This window comes from Aotus nancymaae, unplaced genomic scaffold (assembly GCF_030222135.1).
Source record: "Aotus nancymaae isolate 86718 unplaced genomic scaffold, 86718_ANA_hifiasm-v0.15.2.pri h1tg000089l, whole genome shotgun sequence".
NCBI classification, from domain to species: domain Eukaryota; kingdom Metazoa; phylum Chordata; class Mammalia; order Primates; family Aotidae; genus Aotus; species Aotus nancymaae.
In genome coordinates, this window is record NW_026988504.1 from 15,762,948 (window position 1) to 15,788,496 (window position 25,549).

Here is a 25,549-nt window from a genome sequence, read left to right on the forward strand (position 1 = left end):
TGACTTAACTAAGAAACTTCTACTACTTGCCTGTTTGGATTTCCGAGTTGTTATGAACTAGTGACTCTTTTGTGCCTCTCGTTATCCTCTTTTTTAGAAATGTCTGTGGAGGTTATCCTCTACCTGGCCCACTGTATGTTGTGTGTGTTAGGAGCAGACAACTATTAGAACAGACGTCTCTCCAAAGAAGATATGCAAATGGCGAATAAGCACATGACTAGATGCTCAGTGTCATTAGTCATTCAGGGACTGCAAAGGAAAACCACAATGAGATACCACTGCATCTCAACTAAAATGGACAAAATCAAAGCCACTGACAATACCAAGAGGTGATGAGGATGTGAAGAGACTAGAATACTCATGTGAAGAGACTGGAATATTGGCAATGGGGATATAAAATGGAACAGCCAGTTTGGAAAAGAGTTTGATAATTTTTTAAGTTAAAAATAAATTTACCACACAACCCACTCTTAGATAACTGTCCAAAAGAAATGAAAAACATATGTCCCAATAAAAATTTGCAATGAATGTCCAAGGCAGCAACATTCATAATAGCCAAACACTGAAAACAATCCAAATATCCATCAACTGGTGAACGGATAAACAAAATGTGGTATACTCATCAATGAAATACCACTCAGGAACAAGAAGGAACAAACTACTGATACAAGAAACAATACGAACTTCAAAAACAATGTTTTAATTGTAAGAACTAGATACACAGGACTACATTTTGCCCATGAAATTTCTAGAAAAGGAAAAAAAAAATCATGGCATGCCTGGGGCTCTAGGTACTACTCAATACTATAAAAACATCAATTATTCTTGATCAATTTATAGATTCAATGCATTCATTATATCCCCACATGTACATACACATGCACATATCATATTTATATGCAAGTAAAAACTGGTGAGCTAATCCTGAAGTTTATATGGAAATGCAAAGTCAAGGCAATCTTGAGGAAGAAAAAGAAAGCTGGAGGGCCTACACTACACTTAAAATGTGAAGAATTATTTTAAAGCTACAGTATTAAGCTAGTGTAGTATTAGCGCATAAACAGGCCAACAAAAGAAACTTTAGACCAGAAAAACCCACACAAACAAGATCTCCTGGTTTATAAAACTGGTGCCAATTACAGCAGCGTGAAAAGAATGACATTTAAAAATAATGCTAGGCTGGGTGCAGTGGCTCACACCTTTAATCATAGCACTTTGGGAAGCAGAGATGGGCAGATCACTTGAGGTCAGGAGTTCGAGACCAGGCTGGGGTCTCGAACATGGTGAAACCCGTCTCTACTAAAAATACAATTAGCTGGATGTGGTGGTGGGCACCTGTAATCCTAGCTACTTGGAAGGCTGAGGCAGGAGAATCACTTAAGCCCAGAAGGTGGAGGTTTTAGTGAGCTGAGATCAAGCCCCTGTACTCCAGCCTCGGTGACAGAGCAAGACTCTGTCTAGAAAAAAGAAATAAAATAAAAATAATGCTAAATCAAATACATATCCATTGTGATGGACAGAGGGAATTAGCCATGACCCCTACCTCACTTCATACATAAAAACCAATTCCAGATGTACCACATACCTAAATGAGAAAGGTAAAGTAAGAAAATTTCTAGAAAATAACGTAGATGAGTACTCTCTGATCTTCTAACAGGCAAGGTAAGAAATCTCAAAAAGGAAACAAAAAAAGACAACAACAGAGTAAACTGACAAAACTATATTAAAATAACATTCAACAGAACATACCAGTTGCTATGGTTTGTCTGATCCAAAACTCATGTGTAAATTTAATTGCCATTATAACAACATTAAGAGGTGTGACCTTTAAGAGGTGGTTAGGTCATCAGGGCTCTGCCCTCATAAATAATTATTGCCAAAGTGGATTCATTATAGAAGAGCTAGTTAAGCCCACTTCTCTTTCTCCCTCCATCTCTCTCTCTCTCTCTTTCTCTATGTCTATCTCTCTCTTTCTCTCTTCCCCACCTCTCCTCTCACTTTCTGTCATAGGATGATACAACAAGAAGGCCCTCATCAGATGCCAGCACCTTGATATTGGATTTCCAAGACTCCAGAACTGTAAGTCACGGCCAAATAGGAACAGCTCCAGTCTGCAGCTCCCAGTGAGATCAACGCAGAAGGCGGGTGATTTCTGCACTTCCAACTGAGGTACCCGGGCTCATCTCACTGGGACTGGTTAGACAGTGGGTGCAGCCCAGGGAGGGCAAGCCAAAGCAGGGTGTGGTGTCACCTCACATGGGAAGCACAAGTGGTCAGGGAACTCCCTCCCCAAGCCAAGGGAAGCTGTGAGGGACTGTGCTGGGAGGGATGGTGCATTCCAGCACAGATACTACATTTTTCCCACAGTCTTTGCAACTCACAGACAAAGAGATTCCCTCAGGTGCCTATACCACCAGGGCCCTGGGTTTCAAGCACAAAACTGGGAGGCTGTTTGGGCAGACACGAAGATACCTGCAGAAGTTTTTTTTTTTTTCCATACCTCAGTGGCACCTGGAACACCAGTGAGACAGAACCATTCACTCCCCTGGAAAGGAGGCTGAAGCCAGGGAGCCAAGTGGTCTAGCTCAGCAGATCCCACCCCCATGGAGCTAAGCAAGCTAAGATCCACTGGCTTGAAATTCTTGCTGCCAGCACAGCAGTCTAAAGTTGACCTGGGATGCTCAAGCTAGCTTGGGGGAGAGGTTTCTGCCATTACTGAGGCTTGAGTAGACGGTGTTCCCCTCACAGTGGGGAAGTTCAAACTGGGTGGAGCCCACTGTAGATTCCTCCTCTCTGGACAGGGCATCTCTGAAAGAAAGGCAGCAGCCCCAATCAGGGGCTTATAGATAAAACTCTCATCTCCCTGGGACAGAGCATTGGGGGAAGAGACAGCTGTGGGTGTAGCTCCAACAGACTTAAACATTCCTGCCTGCCGGCTCTGAAGAGAGCAGTGGATCTCTTGGCACAGCACTCAAGCTCTGCTAAGGGACAGACTGCCTCCTCAAGTGGGTCCCTGATCCCCATGCCTCCTGACTACGAGACTCCTTCCAGCAAGTGTCAACAAACACCTCATACAGGAGAGCTCTGGCAGGCATCTGAAAGATGCCCCTCTGGGACAAAGCTTCCAGAGGAAGGAAGAGGCAACAATCTTTGCTATTCTGCAGCCGCTGCTGGTGATACCCAGGCAAGCAGGGTCTGGAGTGGACCTCAAGCAAACTCCAGCAGACCTGCACAAGAGGGGCCTGACTGTTAGAAGGAAAACTAACAAACAAAAAGGAATAGCATCAACATCAACAGAAAGGATATACGCACAAAAAACCCCATCCAAAGGTCATCAACATCAAAGACCAAAGACAGATAAGTCCACAAAGATGAGGAAAACCAGCACAAAAAGGCTGAAAATTCCAAAAACCAGAACACCCCTTCTCCTCCAAAGGATCACAACTCCTCACCAGCAAGGGAACAAAACTGGATGGATAATGAGTTTGACAAATTGACAAAAGTAGGCTTCAGTAGGTGGGTAATAACAGACTCCTCTGAGCTAAAGGAGCATGTTCTAACCCAATGCAAGGAAGCTAAGAACTTTGATAAAAGGTTACAGGAATGTTAACTAGAATAAGCAGTTTAGAGAAGAAAATAAATGACCTGACGGTGCAAAAAAAACACAGCACAAGAACTTCATGAAACATACACAAGTTTCAATAGCCAAATCGATCAAGCAGAAGAAAGGATATCAGAGATTGAAGATCAACTTTAACAAAATAAAGTGTGAAGACAAGATTAGAGAAAAAAGAATGAAAAGGAATGAACAAAGTGTCCAAGAAATACGGGACTATGTGAAAAGAAAAATCTATGTTTGATTGGTATACCTGAAAGTCATGGGGAGAATGGAATCAAGTTGGAAAACACTCTTCAGGATATTATCCAGGAGAACTTCCCCAACCTAGCAAGACAGGCCAACATTCAAATTCAGGGAATACGGAGACCACCACAAAGATACTCCTCGAGAAAAGTAACCCTAAGAAACATAATCACCAGACTCACCCATGTTCAAATAAAGGGAAAAATATTAAGGGCAGCCAGAGAGAAAGGTCAGGTTACCCACAAAGGGAAGCCCATCAGACTAACAGCAGACCTCTCTGCAGATACCCTACAAGCCAGAAAAGAATGGGGGCCAATATTCAACATTTTTAAAGAAAAGAATTTTCAACCCAAAATTTCATATCCAGTCAAATTAAGCTTCATAAGCAAAGGGGAAATAAAATCCTTTACAGACAAGCAAATGCTGAGAGATTTTGTCACCACCAGGCCTGCCTTACAAGAGATCCTGAAGGAAACACTAAATATGGAAAGGAAAAGCAGGTACCTGCCACTGCAAAAACATACCAAATTGTAAAGACCATTGATCCTATGAAGAAATTGCATCAACTAACAAGCAAAAGAACCAGCTAGCATCATAATGACAGGATCAAATTCACACATAACAGTATTAACCTTAAATGTAAATGGGCTAAATGCCCCAATTAGAAGACATGGACTGGCAAATTGGATAAAGAGTCAAGACCCATCGGTGTGTGGTATTCAAGAGACCTATCTTACATGCAAAGACACACATAGGCTCAAGATACAGGGATGGAGGAATATTTACCAAGATAATGGAAAGCAAAAAAAAAAAAAAAAAAAAGCAGGTGTTGCAATCCTAGTCTCTAATAAAACAGACTTTAAACCAACAAAAATCAAAAGAGACAAGGGCATTACATAATGGTAAAGGGATCAGTGCAACAAGAAGAGCTAACTACTCTAAATATATATGCACCCAATACAGGGGAACCCAGATTCATAAAGCAAGTTCTTAGAGACATACAAAGAGACTTAGACTCCCACACAATAACAGTGGGAGACTTTAACACCCCACTGTCAATATTAGACAGATCAACGAGACAGAAGATTAACAAGGATACTCAGGTCTTGAACTCAGCTCTGGACCAAGAGGACCTAATAGACATCTACATAACTCTCCACTCCAAATTAACAAAAATACATTCTTCTCAGCACCACATAGCATTTATTCTAAAATTGACCACATAATTGGAAGTAAAATACTTCTCAGCAAATGCAAAAGAATGGAAATCATAACAAGCAGTCTCTCAGACCACAGTGCAATCAAATTAGAACTCAGGATTAAAAAACTCACTCAAAACCACACAACTGCATGGAAACTGAACAACCTGCTCCTGAATGACTACTGGGTAAATAACAAAATTAAGGTAGAAATAAATAAGTTATCTGAAACCAATGAGAACAAAGACACAACGTACCAGAATCTCTGGGACACATATAAAGCAGTGTTTAGAGGAAAATGTATAGTACTAAATGCCCACAGGAGAAAGCAGAAAAGATCTAAAATCAATACCCTAACATCACAATGAAAAGAACTAGAGAAACAAGAGCAAACAAATTCAAAAGCTAGCCGAAGACAAGAAATAACTAAGATCAGAGCAGAACTGAAGGAGACGGAGACACAAAAAAACCCTTCAAAAAATCAATGGAGCCAGGAGCTGGTTTCTAAAAAAAAATAACAAAATAGACAGACTGCTAGCCAGACCAGAATTGCTAAAATTATAAGAAACTGATAACAAACCAAGTTTCAGCAAGGATGGAGAGGGACGGGGACTTTCAATCTTGCTAGTGGAAATGTAAATTGGTACAGCCACTTTGAAAAATTTTATCAGCAGTATCTACTATGATTATACTTCTAAATCAACACTCAAAAAAAGTGTACACTTTGTGTACTAAGAGACGTAAAAGAGTATTCACAGCAAAATCACTTCTAATGTCAAAAACCAAAAATCCAACCATAGTACAATGGATATATACATTGTGATGTATTTATACAATAATTTTAAAAATCCATCGCTAAATGCAACAACATGAATCAATCTCACAACATAATATTGAGCAAAAGAAGACAGAAACAAAAAGGAACATGCTTTGTGAATCAAAAACAGTGAAACTAGTCTATAGGGGCATAATACAAAATCGTAGTTCCTTCCTCAAGAGGTGATAAACGAGGGAGAGAGCAAGAAAGAGTCTCTGGGAAGGTGATTCTATTCTCTATCTTGACCTGGAAGGCGATTTCATGGATATATACATTTTGTAAAACTTCATCAAGCTTTACACCCTGATGTTTCTCATTGTATGTGTGTTATATTTTGATTTTAACGGTTTACCAAAAGACAAAAAATGAACTATAGCTACATTTAACATGGATAAATCTGAAAAATATGGTAAGTGAAAGAAGCAAGTCTCAAAATAATTTATACGGTATGATTTGACTTATATGAAATTCAAAATAAAGAGAGAGGTAAATAACTGACTAACACAAAATATAGGATAGTGATTTCTTCTCAAGCAAAAAGAAGAAGAGGTAATCAGGGAAGGGTGCCCAGCGGTCTTCTGGAGAACTGTAATATAACAAACAGTGTATCTATTACATATACCATTTGATATTTAATAAATATAATAGGTTGAAAGTATAGAAATGTTTATTTTCTAATGGTTCTTTAAACTGTACCTGTGCACTGTACACAGTTATTGTATGCATGCTATGTTTCACAGCTGTAAAATACTTTAAGAGTAATACAACTACTGAATTATAAATGATCAGAAAACCAAAATGAGAACTTCTCATCTCACGTCTTTTCATTCATCTGGGAGGGGGTAATATTGTTATATACCATCTGCAGAACAGTCTTCTTTGGGTATATTACTAAATATATTTAGGAAACATAAAAATAAATACCAACAATTAATAATGCAGTAAAGTATCAAATAATGCTGAAAATTAAAAAATGAAAATAACTTCCAATGATCCACAACATATTTATTTTAATTTTTCAAAGATAACTTTATTAGAAAGAAAAAGAAAACTAAAAGGGAAAAAAAATGAGTTGCTGAACAAAACTAGTAAAAGGTGAGCATAGATCCACAAGCACTTTAAGACTTCGTATTTCCAACTACTTACCTTCAAATGGCACACGTGATTTTAAAACTTAAAAATGAAAACCAAATTTTTAAAAAAAATACATTTAAATCAATGTTTATTAATATATCTCTGGCTTAGAATACTCAATATTTAAATTTTTTTTAAATTAAATTTTAAAATATACTTACAAGCTGTTACTTATTTTTGTTTATTAAAAAGGACAACCAAAACTGTTCAATACTACCTGACAAAGAGAAACTTGTTTGTGAAACTAAAAGATGTTATTACAAAACCTCACTCATAAGAAAGGAAAAGAGAAATGTGACTAAATTGTCACAAAGCTCACTTACTGGGGGAGAAAAAAACCTAAGAGAAATAATGGCCTAAGGACCATTATTTTCAAAGCTGCTCCATCCCAGTTACAAATAGTTGCCACTTGACCTCATCTTAGTAAACACCTAAGAGTGATATTTAATTAACACGTTAATTGAAAATTAATGAGTAGCTAAGTGGTTTTATATGTGTGAAATGTTATATTCTATTGAGTACCCTAAGAAGTAGTTTTCACTTCTCATTTATATAGCAGCCCTATTTCTAGCGTAAAAGGTTAAGTGCCTATTAGTAAGTGTACATTGTATAAAAGATTGTCAAGTTAGTCAGATTTGGCCGGGCATGGTGACTCGTGCCTGTAATCCCAGCCAAGGTGGGAGGATCATTTGATGTCAGGAGTTGGAGACCACCCTGGCCAACACAGTGAGACTCCATCTCTATTAAAAAAAAAAAAAATATATATATATATATACACACACACACACACACACACACCTATATATATACTTTAAATTAGTCAGATTTGTTCCATACTGTGTTCTACCCAAACAAATTCATAAAAAAGATTAACAGTTTATTTTTTTCAGGAGGAGCTCCTCTGACACCTGAAATTGACCAACAGAAGAGCAACTAGATGTTGATCGTGGGTGATCATCATCAAAAAAGGGAGCCGCCCATGAAATGCAAGTAAGCACAAAAGAAAGTTCTCCCACCAAGTGGCAGAGCCAGTTTCTACACACCAAGACCCAAGCCCTAGTCCCCATCCCCACCCCACATCCCCATCGAGACAGAGAACAGGCCACCAGCTCTCCATCTGGTCAGTCAGGTTTTGCAATGGCCAAGCAGAAGATTCAGATCTGGAGCTGTTCTGCACAATACAGTAGCCCCTAATCACATGCGGCTATTTAAGTTAATGAAAATTAGAATTTCAGTTTTTCAATCACACCAGCCACATTTCAAGCACTCAATAGTCATATTTACTGGTGGCTACCGTATTGAACAGTGCCGCCTATAGAACATTACCATCAGAAAGTTCTATTGAACAGCACTGCTGTAGAACACACATTTGCCCAAACATTGGGGCTATTCACAAATAAAATGAATGCACTTTTTGCAGGTAATATTTGAGAAGGTTATACTAAGAAGGAAAGGCATTGATTAGCTCCCTGATAAATACATCCAACAATTTCAGGAGGAGCAATTTATAATGCTAGTGACATTTACATATAAAAATAGAGTTTAACAAAGTAAAAAGATTCTTTTGCATGCACAGACTAAAAAACTAAATATTTTTAAAGTGAAAAATGTTTTCTCACATAGATTAACATCATCAACCACAAGTGGGTTTTCATTATACTTGATCACCATCTGCTGGCCATGTTATTAAACTGCACACACAAATGAAATGTTAGCTATATTGGGACACATTTATAAAAGACACAGAGAATCCCAGCTTTTTGCCACAATGAAACGCATTTCTGGAAAACCACATTGTAAAAAGGATCATTGTAAAGTAGATCACATTTTCCATAAGGGCAGGACCATAATTAGAATCTTCATTCCAGGCTGGGCGTGGTGGCTCACTCCTGGAATCCCAGCACTTTGGGAGGCTGAGGCGGGCAGATCATGAGTTCAGGAGTTCGAGACTAGCCTGACCAACATGGTGAAACCCTGTCTCTACTAAAAATACAAAAATTAGCCAGGCGTGGTGGCACACTCCTGTAATCCCAGCTATTCAGGAGGCTGAGGCAGGAGAATCGTTTGAGGTTGCAAAATCACACCATTGCACTTCAGCCTGGGCAACAGAGCGAGACTGTGTCTTAAAAAAAGAAAAAAAAAAATCTTCATTCCAAACTAAAATCTAGCATCAAATAACCCATGGAAAAATCTCATTAAAGCAAAGATGTAAAAACTATAGTCCTCTATAATCATTTAAAACAGGATAATTATTCTCCAAGTTCTTTCTTATAGGTATGAACACATGTATTATTTAGATGACCCAACATGAGTTAAAAAATAAATATAATTTATATAAAATTAGCCTAAATCTGACATAGTAAACACAGTAGGTAATTAATAATAATTCTTTGCATCCACCTAGAAATCCTAAGCAATCTGGTGTAAGCTCCTAATAAAATGGCACCTAAAGAAATCTCATTAAACAACTTCTTTTTCATCAACAAATTCCTCTCAAATAAGCAGAAGCAATGTGTTTCTTCCACTGTAAAGCAGTGTTTAAAGGTCAGGGTTTATTTAACATTACTCCTCTTTACCCTATCCTAACTTTTAATCAAAGTTTTAAGTAAAAAGAATAAGTGCTATTAAATCTTTATTTTACATCTTTCCCTATCCCAGAACCTAATGGCACTTTGGTGATAAGCTACCAGACCACACATACTTCATTGACAAGACATAAAATAATTACAAGCTATTAACAAGAAGCTTCAAAACATTTTTCACAGAATTGTAAGGCAAGCATACAACCTATTACCTTTGTGTTGTCTTTGGGATAAAGCATGAAAAGTATACAGATGATATGAACTAAAATCAAAATATTAGTTACCAACCAAGCGTGGTGAGTCACACCTGTAATCCCAGCATTTCCAGAGGCCAAGGCAGGTGGATCACCTGAGGTCAGGAGTTTAAGACAAGCCTGGCCAACATGATGAAAACCTGTGTCTACTAAAAATACAAAAAAAAAAAAAATTAGTCAGGCATAGTGGCACATGCCTGTAATCCCAGCTACTCAGGAGGCTGAGGCAGAAGAATCGTTTGATCCCGGGAGGCAGAGGTTGCAGTGAGCCAAGATTGTGCCACTGCACTCCAGCCTGGGTGATAGAGCAAGACTCTGCCTCAAAAAAAAAATAGTTACTTAGGCAGCTTCAAATATATGGTGTGAGAAAAATGTAAACAATGAGGCCAGCCACTCTGTGTTCCTCCTTCTATCCTTGAAAAAGAGGTTTATTATATTGTTTAAATAAAGAGTCCTATAAAGCCTACAGTTACCATTCTTTATTTTGATATTGTACAGGATTCATACTTATAATCATAACCTTTCTGCATAGTCATAATTTATTTTTCTTAGGGAATACAAAATGACTTTTAGTAACTGAAAATAATTAATGACCAATGGACTTTAAGATAAAACGCTTTGGGAGGATTAGTAATTAGAGAAGCAAAAGAATCGTCAAACAATCTAACAAGCAACGTCTGATGAACTATTACAATAACTATCACCATACGAGTGACAATGGTGGTAACAGCAGCTAACATTTAACAGGCCCTCTGTCAAGGGCTCTATACGCCTTATTTCACTTCATCCTTAAAACTCATTTGTAAATGGAGATAGTGGTAATACTAACTTTGGGGTTAGTACTAACTTCAGGATTAGTATCACCACTATCTCCATTTACAAATGATGAAACTGGGGTTTAGAGAAATTAAGTAACTTGCCTGAGGACAGATGGCTGCCAAGTGTCAGAACTGGAATGGGAACAAAGGCAAACTGCTTCCTTTTAGCTCAACCTAGAAATAACCAAGAACAAAGGCAGAGCTGCCCAGGACTGCTGATGCAGCACAAGTGGGAAAAAATAGATAAAACTGAAATTTCCATTTTTGCTGCATAAAGTACTTATGCCTACATGGTACACTGGAAAGAACATGGGTATGAAATCATAAGGCCCTGCATTCCAATATTGGATCTATCACTGGAAAAGTCGTTGGGCTTTCCTGAAGCTGTTAACTCATCTATAAATACAAAAGGGCAATGATATCAACCTTACTGGACTGTAGAGAGGATTCAATCAGATAACTTGGAAAAGATTTCTAGAACAGCACCTAACATGCAGTAGGAGATCCATAAATGGTATAACTTGTCTCACTTGGCCTCTGCTTTCACAAATTAGAAATACAAGTGGAATCCACAAACATTTATTTACTAGAATTTTTTTATCTTTAGGTTTAAATGTATATATAGTTATTATACAAATTTATTAATTTGCAATGCATATGCACAAACATTTTAACAAACTATTTTGGAAGGCAACTGGACAGTATCTATCAAAATGTAGTAGTGTAATTATTAAAAATACCATAGACACATTTTTTTAAAAAATGAATGTTTTTAAATGTACACTCTAGTCCCAATCCCTAAAGCTAACCACCTTTAACAGTTCCAAGTGTGGTACTCAGAACTATTCCATGCATGTGAACACACATGTATCCATATAAGCCTCTAAAACACATATACACAAACACAAATGGAAGCTTACTATACTTTTATATACTTCTTTTTAACTTTATCCTATTAGATCTTGCCATAATAACCCATATATATGTGTGTGTGTATATATATATATATTTTTAAACCATTGCACAAGATGTTGAACCAACTAATAACCCCACCAACAAAGCAATTTCCCATCCAGGAATCCATAATAGCCAAAAACACATGCAGGCATATAATAATCATCCTTGATATTCCAATTGATGATTTGGCACCTTAAAATCATGGACCAAACTAACAACCAAAGTTGTTCACATCCCTACCATCCCTGTCTTTTTGTGGTCACTTGGAAATTATACTGTAAATTCTCCAACTACAAACCCCAACATGGGTGTTTCACTTTCTGTCCAACAGGGAACATCCCATCACTATATAGAAATGCTCTCTCTCAGTCTTCCCCTTGCTCCTTCTGCCTCCTGACCAACGCTTGTGCTTCGCCACGCAGGCTACATGGTGTAGCATGCCCCCCTCCTCTTGGAAACTGTGAGAAATAAACTCTTCTTTCAAAGCCTACTTGTCTCTGTGTCTGTCGCCATATAATATCTGATTAAAACAAATCCTGGGTGCATTTTAAAATAAGGTGCATGATGATATATTACTAGGATGTTAACTCAGGCATTCTTTATAACAACAAAAAATAAAAAAAATTAAAAACAGAAGAGACAGGTTAAATTATAGTATATTCACATTATGGATTATCTGTAATTTAAAAGTCCACATAACAGAGGTTTAAGACATAGTTGAGTAAAAAAAAAGAGCAAGTCCCAGAACAGTATGTACAGTATAAGCCAATTTCTAATTTCTTAATTATATAGGTGTGGATGTCTATTGTAAAATGATATGCACAAAATTGTTCATGGTGATTACCACTCAGGAAAGAGGAATAAGGAGGACACAGAAGGATTTTTACTTTTTACTCTACATATTTCTACACTGAGGTTTTTATAAGCATGTGTTATATATAGATTGTATAATTTTCTAAAATGAGGATAAAGACTATTAGTCATCTATTGTTATATAACAAATTATTACAAACTTAACAGCTTTAAACAACACACATAAATTTTCTCATGTTTCTGTGGGTCAGAAGTTCAGGCACAGCTAAACTGGGTCCTCTGCTTAGGGCCACAAAAGGCTGCAATTGTGACTGGACCAGAGCTGGGTTCTCATCTAGAGGCTCATCTAGGGAAGGATTCACTTCTCGACTTGCGTGTATGTCAGCAGCATTCAGTTCCTTATGGCTATCTGATCCCTGTATGATTCATGGCAGCTGCTTCTTCCAAAGCCAGCAAAGAGAATGACAGTAAGTCTACTAGAAAGATGAAGTTTTATATAACATAATGTAATCCTGGGAGTAATATCCCATTACCATTGCCATAATCTGTTGGTTAGAAGCAAGTCACAGGTCTTGCCCACACCCAAGGGGAAGGGATTATATAAGAGTATGAACACCAGAAGGAGGATCATGAAGACCACCATCAAGACAATTAAGGTCTTTATCAGACCTCCATGGTAAGCATCTGAAGGCTAATCAGAAAGATAATATATATTGATATAGCTCATGATTGTAGAACTAAATGAAATCAACCAAACTATACATGCATGAGATCTAAGTCTATGGTCTCCTTAGTAACATTTTCTAAAGTCAGGCTCCAAGTTCAAATATAACTAAAACATTTCATTGTCAAGAAAACAGACAGATAGGTCAGGCGTGTGGCTCATGCCTGTAATCCCAGCACTTTGGGAGGCCAAGGTGGGCAGATCAAGTAAGGTCAGGAGCTCAAGACCAGCCCATTCAACATGGTGGAACCCTGTCTCTACAAAACACAAAAATTAGTGAGGCATGGTGGTGCATGCTTGTAATACCAGCTACTCGGGAGGCTGAGGCAGGAGAATCGCTTGAACCTGGGAGGCAGAAGTTGCAGTGAGCCAAGATTGTGCCACTGCACTCCAGCCTGGGTGACAGAGTAAGACTCTATCTCAAAAAAAAGAAAAGAAAAGAAAAGAAAAAGAAAGAAAAGAAGGAAGGAAGGAAGGAAAGAAAGAAAGAAAGAAAAAGAGAAAAGAAAAGAGGCGGGTATTTGACATAAAAATGCAATAACATATTAAATAGCAATGCAATGTGGAATGGTAGTTTTTCTTACAGAAAATATGGGTAATAAAATTATCTTAAACCAAGAAATATGAAAAAGGAAAGCAAAGAAGACAACCAGGACAGGACTACTAGCTAAGTGTTGAAACTGTCTGGTGTGAAATGCTAAGTACACTAGTGTATAATATATATTTGGTGGAAAAAATAAAGCATGAGAATAAGCCAGATGGAATATGACCTCACCATACTTCTAACAAGTTTGGAACAAGGCTACATACCATATCCTACAGGAAGAATAAAAGTAAAGGAAAGGTGCCATCTCTACTGAATAGGGAGTCCTAACAAAAAGGCTTCAAAAGGACTCTGTATCTTTAATAATATAAAAAGGCTAGGACACAAACAGCATAATCTAAAATGCCATTAGAAATACTTCACATACAAAAAGGTCTAAGTAAAGCAGGATTTTATAAAGTGATCAAAAAAGAAACACTAAGGGGGAAAATCTTTTAAGATTAAAGAGGTTTTTCAAAGGACAAGTTGAAGTGGCTGTAAAATTTATGAGGCAGCATTAAACTTCAGTTCTAAGTAACAATAAATTATTCACTATAAAAACATACATGTGTCAAATATTATAAGCCTCTTAAACTTTTTAAAACAATTTCTTGCAGAACTGATTAGATATATTAGGTCAAGATTAGCAGATACTAACTTTTTCATTAGCACACTATGATCACTCAGAGTAAAGGAGCAAATTTAGAAAAGAACTATGAAGACAACCATCAGTAGCCAATTCACCACATCTGATCTGATGGTACACACTATATAGTTCACCTTAACATCAGTTTTCTTGGCGTTAGCTAAAGTGAATGTTAGTTTTATTTTTAAATGCCTTCATGGATGTAAAACTACAAATATCTGTTAACTAATATACATGCGGTCTAAAATTTTAAAAAATAATCAAGTTAAAACATTTAAATTAAAAGAAACATAAGATACCCAGAGATGTTTTGTTTTGGCAGCCCTCGTTGACCTTAGTGATTCTGATATTTGACAGAAGGATATTTTAAGCATGTCCTTTCCAGCTCCTTCACTGTCATATTCCTCACAGCATGTGAAGGGAATTGCTATAACCTACATCCAAGCTTCCCTTCATGTTTTCTAAAATTTATGCTTCCCTCAACGTTTTCTGAAATGTTAAAAAGAAAAAAAAATCCTCTTAGGCCATTTCCTCTGCCACAATATACCTGTCTCAAAGGGATTTTGTACAGATTAAATTAAATATGTGGCAGTGTCTAACACAATCTATTCATTCATGCATGCATGCACTCTTGAATGTAGATACTTACAGAATTCCTAACACGTTCCTGCCCAGTGCTGGGAGCTGGAAATATAGCACACAGCAAAAACACAAGTTCCTACCTCATGAAATTCACAATCTAGCACCCAGGACAGATAGTAAGGCTCTACACATGGGATGAATGCAACAAGGGAACACAGAATACTAAAGGAGTAAATAATGGGGTTGCCTAAACTGACCTGGGATATCAGATAAGGCTTTTTTTCACGTTTCGATCTCTGAAGGATGGGTAGGACTCACCAGGGCCACAAGAGTGCCTGATTTTCCCATCACTTATTATATAACTGACAACAAATGCCTCATACGCTAGTAATCCTTTTGCATTAAAACATCATTTAATAATAGGTGACCAACAAACAGAATTATTTTTTAGAATTGTGGGGATTTTATTATGTTTTCATTTCTCAAAAAAGTCAATGAGTAATAATTGAAGAATATTCTCATTGTATTTTCTCAGACTTTATCCTATGTTCCAAAGAAGAAAAAAATCTATTCACCTGGACTCCCTGGAAATTTCAAGTCTATTTCCTACCCTGAACCCTTCTTTTACACACCTGAATCCTTGCAAATACTTCCATGACTACACATGACCACTGCACTGAAACTATCCATGTGCTCATCTCTCTCCCACATTTATCTAAAGCAATGGTTACAAATCAAATGTCTGGAGGACTTAACAAATGAGTGATTATACTGCCAGATATAAGGATATCCTTCACTTCTACAAAGACATAGCATCTCTCCCCCTCTGTTTTTTGTTCACAGATGAGGTCTCATTATATTGCTCAGGCTGGCCTAACACTCCAGGACCTATGCAATCCTCCTGCTTCAGCCTCTGGAATAGCTAGTACCACAGACACGCACGCCGTGCCCAATCCTCTCCTCTTCTTAAATCACATGATCCCTCTTCTCTACCTTTCTTCTTTCACTTAATAATACATAAAAATAGAAAAACAAATACTTCATTTTCCTCTTAACCCTACTTAATGGGGAAAGAAAATCTCAAGCTCAGTAACAGATGCAATTGACATCAAATTTGGTGTCAGGAATTAGAAGGAAATAGTGAAGGCATATACACTAAGTGGGGTAACCAAGCACTACTTAGCTCCAACCTATGGCTGTCTCTTGGAAAGATTTCTAGGTGTCTAGTTTTAAAGAGAAGCCAGAAAGTTGGGCTTTTATATGAAATTCCCCAAATGTTAATTTGGACAACTCATTCAAAAATTGTTAAAGGCACTGTTTAAGTCCAACAAAACAAATCCACCCACATGATTTATTCAGTCCAGGAAGATCACACATTTTCAAACTATGCTCTAAGCTCTAAGATACAGGAAACTACTTTAGTTCACCTTTATGCTATAAACTCCATATTCATTATATCTAGGAAGGAGCCCAGAATTTAGCTGGACTCTTAGCAGATATTTTGGCAAATAACTGATGTATTTTGCAGCTAACCTAAGAATCATGTTTTTCAGCCGGGGCAGTGGCTCATGCCTGTAATCCCAGCACTTGGGGAGGCCAAGACAGGTGGATCACCTGAGGTCAGGAGTTTGAGACCAGCCTGGCCAACATAGTGAAACCCTGTCTCTACTAAAAATACAAAAAATTAGCCAGGCGTGGTGGCGGGAGTCTGTAACCCAGCTACTTGGCAGGCTGAGGCAGGAGAATCGCTTGAACACAGGAGGCAGAGGTTGCAGTAAGCCAAGATCACACCATTGCACTCCAGTCTGGGCAACAGGAGCAAAACTCCATCTCAAAAAAAAAATCACATTTTTCTTTGCATACAGACCACAATCTCTTTATGCCTCTATATAAAGAGATTGCTTCAAAGGCTACAAAAATTCTACAATTACACCTCTTTTAATTGTAATTCTCCTATGAATGTAAAAATAAATATTTAATACCACACTTCCTACAGACTCATCTGTTCATTTCTTTTCACTTTTCTGAACATGTCCTTAATTATTTCACCTCTTCCTTTTTGCCTCCACTTTGTGTTTCTCCTTTCTACTGAAATAATTTCATATGGACTGGATCTCTCACTTCTGTTTATAGTTTTCTACCATAATATCTCAGGTCTAAGAAACATATGAATAGACTTCATCAACTGTGGAGACATTTCAAATTACTAATATCATTTCTATATCTGTTTAAGGAATAAACAAAAAAATTATAGTGGACAAGAAAGATTACACTGTTAACAGAAACAAACTTCTAAAATTAAAATTACCAAGAGGACGGTGAAGAATGAAGTATAAGGTATGTTACATGGCAAATGGCACTGTCTATAGTTCATCATTTCAAGGAATAAGGCCAAACAGCAAAGTAGAAATTTAATAAAAGTCCAAATTTAAATCTATCCCTTCCCAAAAGAAAAACCCTATTTAAGTTTAATACTCTAGTAAATAAGGCACAGTCTAATGGGGTTTCTGTTTACATTATTTTATTAAGTGAAAACAAATATTGTTCAAGATGGATTTGCAAGATGTTATATTTTGTTCAAGTAATTGATAATGCTCTTAATGTATGCTTGTCATAAAGGAAAATACGTAATTGTGTTATTTAAAGATGCTGAGGCACCACTTGTCAAGCAATCAAAAATATATATGAAGTTAACAGGTATCTATAAAATATCTAAAAATATTTTTAAAAATCTTGAATATGCAATTAATGGAAAAGTAAACTAACTACTTACCATTAAAAAAACAGAATGTATAAATCAGTTCCAAAGACTAAATGATGAAACACATTCAAAATCCCGTTCTCTTAGCATACCTGTAGACATCAGTTGGCGACTGTACCAAAGTGTTGCCTTCTCCAGAAGAAAGTTTCCATGATTCCTTTAATTTGTGTTCACTTGTCTCCAGCTCACCCAGGACCCAGGTTGGTAATCCCTCCGGGCTTGAACCTTTTGCTCGTGCTGGATTTGGTTCATCAAAATAGATGGACTGATTTTTAAAAATCAGAAAAATTATTCTTTCAAAATGTACTATAATAAAACCTTAAAATTTTCATCAAGTTTAAAGTTTGATAACAGCCTTTCAAATACTCAAATTCAATTATGTTCAAATATTTTAAAAATTCAATGTACATTGAATTATGAGATATTACAATACATTAAGTGGATAACATATTTGCATTTTAGTTGCACTCTACTAAGAAATACGATAAACAACAAAAGTACATAACAGATAAATCTGATAATAATGATTTGTATTACAAAAAGAATATTAGTTACATATGAAATGTTAAATAGGAAGAGTTTTTTAAAACTCATGTGCTATCCTATCTCTTCCTCCCTTTTATTTTTCCTTTGAGATGGAGTCTCACTCTGTCACCCAGGCTGGAGTGCAGTGGCGCAATCTCAGCTCACTGCAACCTCCACATCCCGGGTTCAAGTAATTCTCCTGCCTCAGTCTCCTGAGTAGCTGAGACTACAGGTGGGTGCCATCATGCCTGGCTAATTTTTTGTATTTTTAGTAGAGACGGGCTTTCACAGTGTTAGCCAGGATGGTCTCAATCTCCCAACCTCATGATCTGCCTGCCTCCACCTCCCAAAGTGCTGGGATTACAGGCGTGAGCCACTGCACCTCCTGTCTCTTTCTGTAATCATTAACTACTTTACACACACACAAAAAGAAATGAATGGGAAGAGAAACCACAAACAATGCCACTCAAAAATTAAAATTAGGAATCCCTTCATAAGGTGGAAACAGCCGAGTGAAAAACCCGGCATTTAATTCTGGCCACACTATTAAGCTGGGAAACCCAAGACAGTTCTCTAAACTTTCTCATTATTATTATTTGTTAAATAAAGCCCTTCCCTTTGAGTCTATGTAATTAAGTGTGAATGGAAAAACATGATACAATGTACTCATATCATCACATCTAGATGTGCTTCATAAAATGTTCTACCTTTAGACTGGACGCAGTGGCTCACACCTGTAATCCCAGCACTTTGGGAGGCCGAGGCAGGCAGATTACCCGAGGTTGGGAGTTCGAGACCAGCCTAACAAACATGGGGAAACCCATCTCTACTAAAAATATAAAAAATTACCTGGGTGTGGTGGCAGGCGCCTGTAATCCCAGCTACTTGGGAGGCTGAGGCAGGAGAGTCGCTTGAACCTGGGAGGCAGAGGTTGCAGTGAGCCGAGATTACGCCATTTTACTCCAGCCTGGGCAACAAGAGCAAAACTCTGTCTCAAAAAAAAAAAAAAGTTCTACCTTGACACATTTCTAAAGAAAACTCTGCATTGACTGCACACTCTGCAACAATTCTTCCAAGCCTACAAAAAAACCCTCAAGGCACTGTTCTTTAGGAAGGGATTATGCAAGGCACTCCACATGTATTGGACGTATGCAGAAATTCCTTTATGTATTGGACATGTGCAGAAATTCCTTTTTAAATGATATAGTCATTAAACTTTTGGCATTGTGCTACAGAAAACAGGAATTATTCTCTAATGTTCAGCATGCCACTTGACTAAATTTGGCTTTAAGTAAACTGATAAAATACAAAAAGTTTTAAAATATATTACACAAGAATTCTGCAGTTCATTAAAAAAAAAAATACATATATATCCTAACAGCAACTCTCAAGTACAGGTATTCAAATACCACACAAACCAAGCTATATTTTATGGTTAGGTCCAGGACAGTGAGAATTTATCCACCAAGCATAATAATAACTGACTTTGTAACAAAGCTGATTTTGACAATGAAATTAATTTAAGTACAGAAAATGACTTTTAAACTCCAACTTATTATTGTCATTTTATTAGAGGAGAAAGGAACTTTTACAAGTCATGCAATCCAACCTCCATTGAATGTTTAAATAATGTATATGAAAATTAGAATCTACTGAATTACATAAAAATTATTATTATAATCCAGTGAAGATTAACAAAGAATAAAGGTCAATATAAAAAATTTCATTTTCAGTTTTTTAGAAATATTGTTAAATACTGAGGGATAAATAAATCAGTAAGGATATTCCCTTTATAAGGAATACATGTATTTTATTAAAGGTGGAAAAAAATGAATCAGGAAGAAAAAAAACAGTTTTAATGTATTATCTAACACATATGACCTAATAGTATTACCATTCCCCAAAGGAATGATAACTTGATGCTTTAAAAAAAAAAATGAAACTAATGTGTATCTTTTGTTCACAGATACCTACCATGTAGGAAGGTAGACTTTTTAGTGTCCCAGGTTCAGGTCGGTGTGTAAAAGGGCCTTCAAGCACACCTCGTTTAAGCATGTGCAGTAACAATTTTGCATACAGGTTCCGATTCTTCCTCCCCATTATTCCTGCACCTGTTCCTGAAGGCTCACACAGCTTTCTAATCCAAAGAGCACACCTCTGCCGCTCTATAAATACATGAGAACTGTTAGAAACTTGGTTTTTTATAAAATGAAACATTCAATTACAAAAACCTATAATAGCATCTGCTTTAGTCTAGAAGAATGACCAACAAACTTTTTCTGTTAAAGGCTGGAGAATAAATACTTCAGGCTTCACAGGCCATATAATCTCTGGTGCAACTACTCTGCCTCTATAGCATGAAAGCACTCATAGACTGTAGGCAAACAAACGGCATGACTATGTTCCTGTAAAACCTGACAAAAAAGACTGTGAGCTGGAGCTGGCCAATGGGCCATTGTCTGCTAACTCCTGGTCTAGAATTTAACTTTATTAAGTAATTGGTAAACAAGGAAGACAAATGCAAAGAAATATTTTCACAAAAATAAAGTCTCTAGATTACCATTAAATAACTTTTTAAAATTTTTAATTATTGCCAGTACACTGTAGATATATATGTTTATGCAGTACATGAGATATTTTGATACAGGCATGAAATGTGTAATAATCATGTCACGGTAAATGGGATATCTATCCATCACCTCAAGCATTTATCCTTTGTGTTACAAACAATCCAATTATACTCTTTTAGTTATTTTTAAATATGCTGTTAAATTATTATTGATTATAGTCACTCTGCTGTGCTGTCAAATACTAGGTCTTATTCACTCTATGTTTTTGTACCATTAACCACCCATCCTTCCCTCCCCACCCATCCTTCCAGCCTCTGGAAACCACTCTTCTACTCTCTATCTCCATGAGTTCAATTGTTATAATTTTTAGCTCCCACAAATGAGTGAGACTATGTAAAGATTGTCACTTTGTGCCTGGCTTATTTCATTTAACATAATGTCCCCCAGTTTCAGCCATGTGGTTGCAAATGACAGGGTCTCATTCTTTTTTATGGCTGAATAGTACTCCAGTCTGTATGTGTATCACATTCTCTTTTTTTTTTTTTTAAGACGAAGTCTCACTCTGTCGCCAGGCTGGAGTGCAGTGGCGCAATCTCGGCTTACTGCAACCTCTACCTCCCGGGTTCAAGTGATTCTCCTGCCTCAGCCTCCTGAGTAGCTGAAACTACAGGTGCACACCACCATGCTCAGCTAATTTTTGTATTTTTAGTAGAGACGAAGTTTCACATGATCTCTTGATCTCCTGACCTCATGATTTGCCTGCCTCAGTCTCTCAAAGTGCTGGGATTACAGGCGCCAGCCACCATGCCCAGCCTGTATCACATTTTCTTTATCCATTTGTCTGTTGAGGGACATCTAGGTTTCTTCCAAATCTTGGCTACTGTCAACAGTGCTGCAACAAACATGGGAGTGCAGAGATCTCTTCGATATACTGATTTCCTTTCTTTGGGGTATATAACTAGTAGTGGGATTGCTGAATCCTATTGTAGTTCTACTTTCTTTTTTTTTTTTTTTTTTTTATGAAAGAAAGAGAAAGGGGGAGAGAGAACAGGAGTCTTGCTCTATTGCCCAGGCTGGAATGCAATCTAAAAATAGGTATTAAAAACCTCTTTTATGCTGATAATTGTGCTTAACAGTGGAGACAGAAAGGAATAAAGGAAGAAAATAACAAACAAACAGCCAACCAATATTTCATTTAGGTCTGTGAAATGCTATGCAAATGCTGAAGAGTGATTTACTTCTAATTATGTGGTCACTTTCAAAATAGGTGTAATGTGATACTGAGAAAAATGTATGTTCTGTGGACCTGGGGTGAAGAATTCTATAAATATTCACTGAATTTACTTGTTCCAGGTCTGTAGTTCCACTTTCTAGTTTTTCTGAGGAACCTCCAAACTCTTCTCCATAGTCATTGTACTAATTTACATTCCCACCAAAAGTATAAGAGAGTTCCCTTTTCTCCATATCCTTGATAGCATTTGCTTTTGCCTGTCTTTGGATAAAAGTCATTTTAACTGGGGTGAAATAATAGCTCGCTGTAGTTTTTATTTCTGTTGCTCTGATGATCAGTGATGCTGAACATCTTGACATATGCCTGTTTACCATTTGTATGTCTTCTTTTGAGAAATGTCTATTTAGATCTTTTGCCCATTTTTAAAGCAAGTTATTTGATTTTTTTGTATGGAGTTGCTTGAGCTCCCTATATATTCTGGTTATTCTCTTGTCAGATGAATAGTCTGAAAAATTTTCTCCCATTCGCTGGATTGTCTCTTCACTTTGTTGATTGTCTCCTTTGCAGAAGCTTTTTAACTTGATGAGATCCCATTTGTCCATTGTCGCTTTGGTTGCCTGTGCCATCAGGGTATTACTCAAGAAATCTCTGCCCAGACCAATATCCTGAAGATTTTCCTCAATGCTTTCTTCTAGTAGTTTCCTAGATTGAGGCCTTAGATTTCAGTCTTTAATCCATTTTTATTTGATTTTTGTATATGGTGGGAGATAGGAGTCTAGTTTCATTCTTCTGTATATGGATATTGAAAACTTAATATGCATATACAGAAAAATGCCTTTAAAAATGTATTTTTTGCTGTGAAAATTATGTAATCACAGAACAAACTTCATGAAATATTAGAAATATTTGTACAAAAAGAAAATACAAAAGTGAAACTGATAAACTGAAGTAAATGGCACCACTTATTGAAGAGACTGTCCTTTCCCCAGTGTAAGTCCTTCACACCTTTGTCAAAAATGAATCAAAAACATAGATGTAATATAAAATTACATCAAAAACATAGATGTAATGTAAATGTAATGTAAATACATTACATTTACTGTAAATGTATAGATTTGTTTCCGGTTTTTCACTCTGTTCCATAACTCTATGTGATTGTTTTTATGCCAGTATAATGACAGTTTGGTTATAATTGCTCTTTAGTATAATTTGAAGTCAGGTAATGTGATTCCATCAGTTTTATTCTTTTTGCTCAGGATAGCTTTGGCTATTCTGGGTCTTTTGTGGTTTCATATAAATTTTAAGGTTTTTTTCTTTATATTTCTGTGAAGAATGTAATTGGTATTTTGATAGGGATTGCACTGAATCTGCAGATTGGTCTGGGTAGTATGGACATTTTAACAGTATTGATTCTTCCAGTCCATGAACACAGAGTATCTATTTTTTTGTGTGTCCTCTTCAATTTCTTTCATATACTCAGCCTCCCAAGTAGCTGGGACTACAGGTGTGCACCACCATGCCCAGCTAATTTTTGTATTTTTAGTAGAGACTAGATTTCACCACGTTGGCCAGGATGGTCTTAATCTCTTGACCTCATGATCCACCTGCCTCAGCCTCCCAAAGTAGGTCTTTTGTGGTTTCATGTAAACAAGTTTCAGATACAGCTTCTTTTATTAGTTTCCTAGTTTGAGACCTATGTTTTATAGTTTTACATAATGTTTTATAGTTTTCATTGTGGAGATTTTTCACTTCTTTGGTTAATTCCTAGGTATTTTATTTTATTTGTTGCAATTGGAAATGAGATTACTTTTTTTATTTCTTTTTCAGATTGTTTGCTGTTGACATATAGAAATGCTACTGATTTTTGTATGTTGATTTTGTGCCCTGCATCTTTACTGAATTTGTTTATCTGTTTCAATAGCTTTTTGGTGGAGTCTTTAGTATTTCCAATATAAGATTATAGCATCTTCAAATAAGCGTAATTTGACTTCTTCCTTTCTAATTTGGATGCCCTTTATCTCCTTCTCTTACTTGATTTCTCTAGCTAGAACTTCTAATACTATGTTGAATAACAGTGCTGAAAGTGGACAACCTTGTTGTATTCTAGATCTTAAAGGAAAGGCTTTCAGTTTTTCCCCATCTAGCATAATACTAGCTATGAGTCTGTCATATATGAATTTTATTATTTTGAGGAATGTTACTTCAATACCTAGGTTTTTTAGGGTTTTTATCATAAAGGGATATTAAATTTTATCAAATGCTTTTTCAGCATCAATTGAAATGATCAGTTTTTGTCCATCATTGTGTTATGATTTACCACATGGATTGATTTGCATATATTGAACTATCCTTGCATCCCTAGAATAAATCCTAGTTGGTCATAATGAATGATCTTTTTAATGCATTGTTGAATTCTGTTTGCTAGTATTTTGCTGAGGATTTTTGCATTAATATTCATCAGGGATATTGGCCTATAGTTTTCTTTTTTTGATGTATCTTTGTCTAGTTTGGGTATCAGGGTAATACTGGCCTTCTAGAATGACTCTGAAAATATTCCTCCCTCCTATATTTTTTTGAATAGTTTGAGTAGGATTGGTATTAGTTATTCTTTAAATGTTTAGTAAAATTCATCAATGAAGTCATCACGTCCCAGGCTTTTCTTTTCTGGGAGACTTTTTATAAATAAATTTCTGTGATAATATTTTGCTATAATTTTGCATCTCTAAAATAATTTGAGATACATTGAAAAATCTTTCTATAATTTTAATTATGTAAAGATAAAATGCAATCTCTGATTTACCTAAGCATTTTCAACTTTAAATCTTGAATGTTTTATTCATTAAATCCAATAATATCCAGGGATTTGTAGCTGATTAATTTAGGGTTTTAACATCTTTAAAAATAATTGAGTGCTATTTACATGTCATTTTGTAAAATAATTATTCTTTCCAAAATCTACCTAAAAATTATAGCACAGTTTAATCCACATATAATGGTCTGTATTATCTTGCCATGACACAGGATTGTTTTAGGTCTCATGAAAACTATTCTGGCATTAATTTTTTATCAGTCTAACTCAATTTCAGGATTACATATCTAATACAAATCATAAATCTGCTCTAATCTTTTAGTTTACAAAGGTCATATTCATTTATTGTTTTACCTACAAAAATCACTAAGGCTGGATTTACTACTTTGCAAATATCATTTCAGGTTGGAAACCTATGCCTTAAAAATTTTTGTATTTTTTGCTGTGAAAATTATATAATCACAAAACAAACCTCATGAAATATTTGGAATACTGTACAAGAAGAAAATGCAAAAGTGAAACTGATACACTTAAGTAAATAGTTTTTCAACTACACACTTTCCATATCCCATACCAAATTAAAATCTATGTAATATTCTAATGTCCAGAATTTAGTGCAATTTGGTTAATGAAAGGATTTATTCCCCTATGTAAAATAATGGGAAAACCCATTATCAAAAGT

At 36.3% G+C, this 25,549-nt stretch overlaps 1 protein-coding gene across 11 annotated transcripts in view; it reads right to left on the reverse strand.

Annotated features, from left to right (window-relative positions):
- The window catches only part of CEP112 (centrosomal protein 112), a 664,691-nt gene that overhangs the window by 629,091 nt on the left and 10,051 nt on the right, over positions 1–25,549 (reverse strand). For 10 of the 11 annotated variants that reach the window (XM_064369449.1, XM_064369448.1, XM_064369450.1 and 7 more), the window contains exons 3-4: positions 20,232–20,422; positions 17,825–17,997 (exon numbers count right to left, since the gene is read on the reverse strand). In XM_064369449.1, the coding sequence (XP_064225519.1) occupies positions 17,825–17,997; positions 20,232–20,422 (364 nt within the window). Of the gene's footprint in view, positions 1–17,824; positions 17,998–20,231; positions 20,423–25,549 lie in introns of those variants that run through there. The other variant, XM_064369456.1, reaches the window with a different exon arrangement.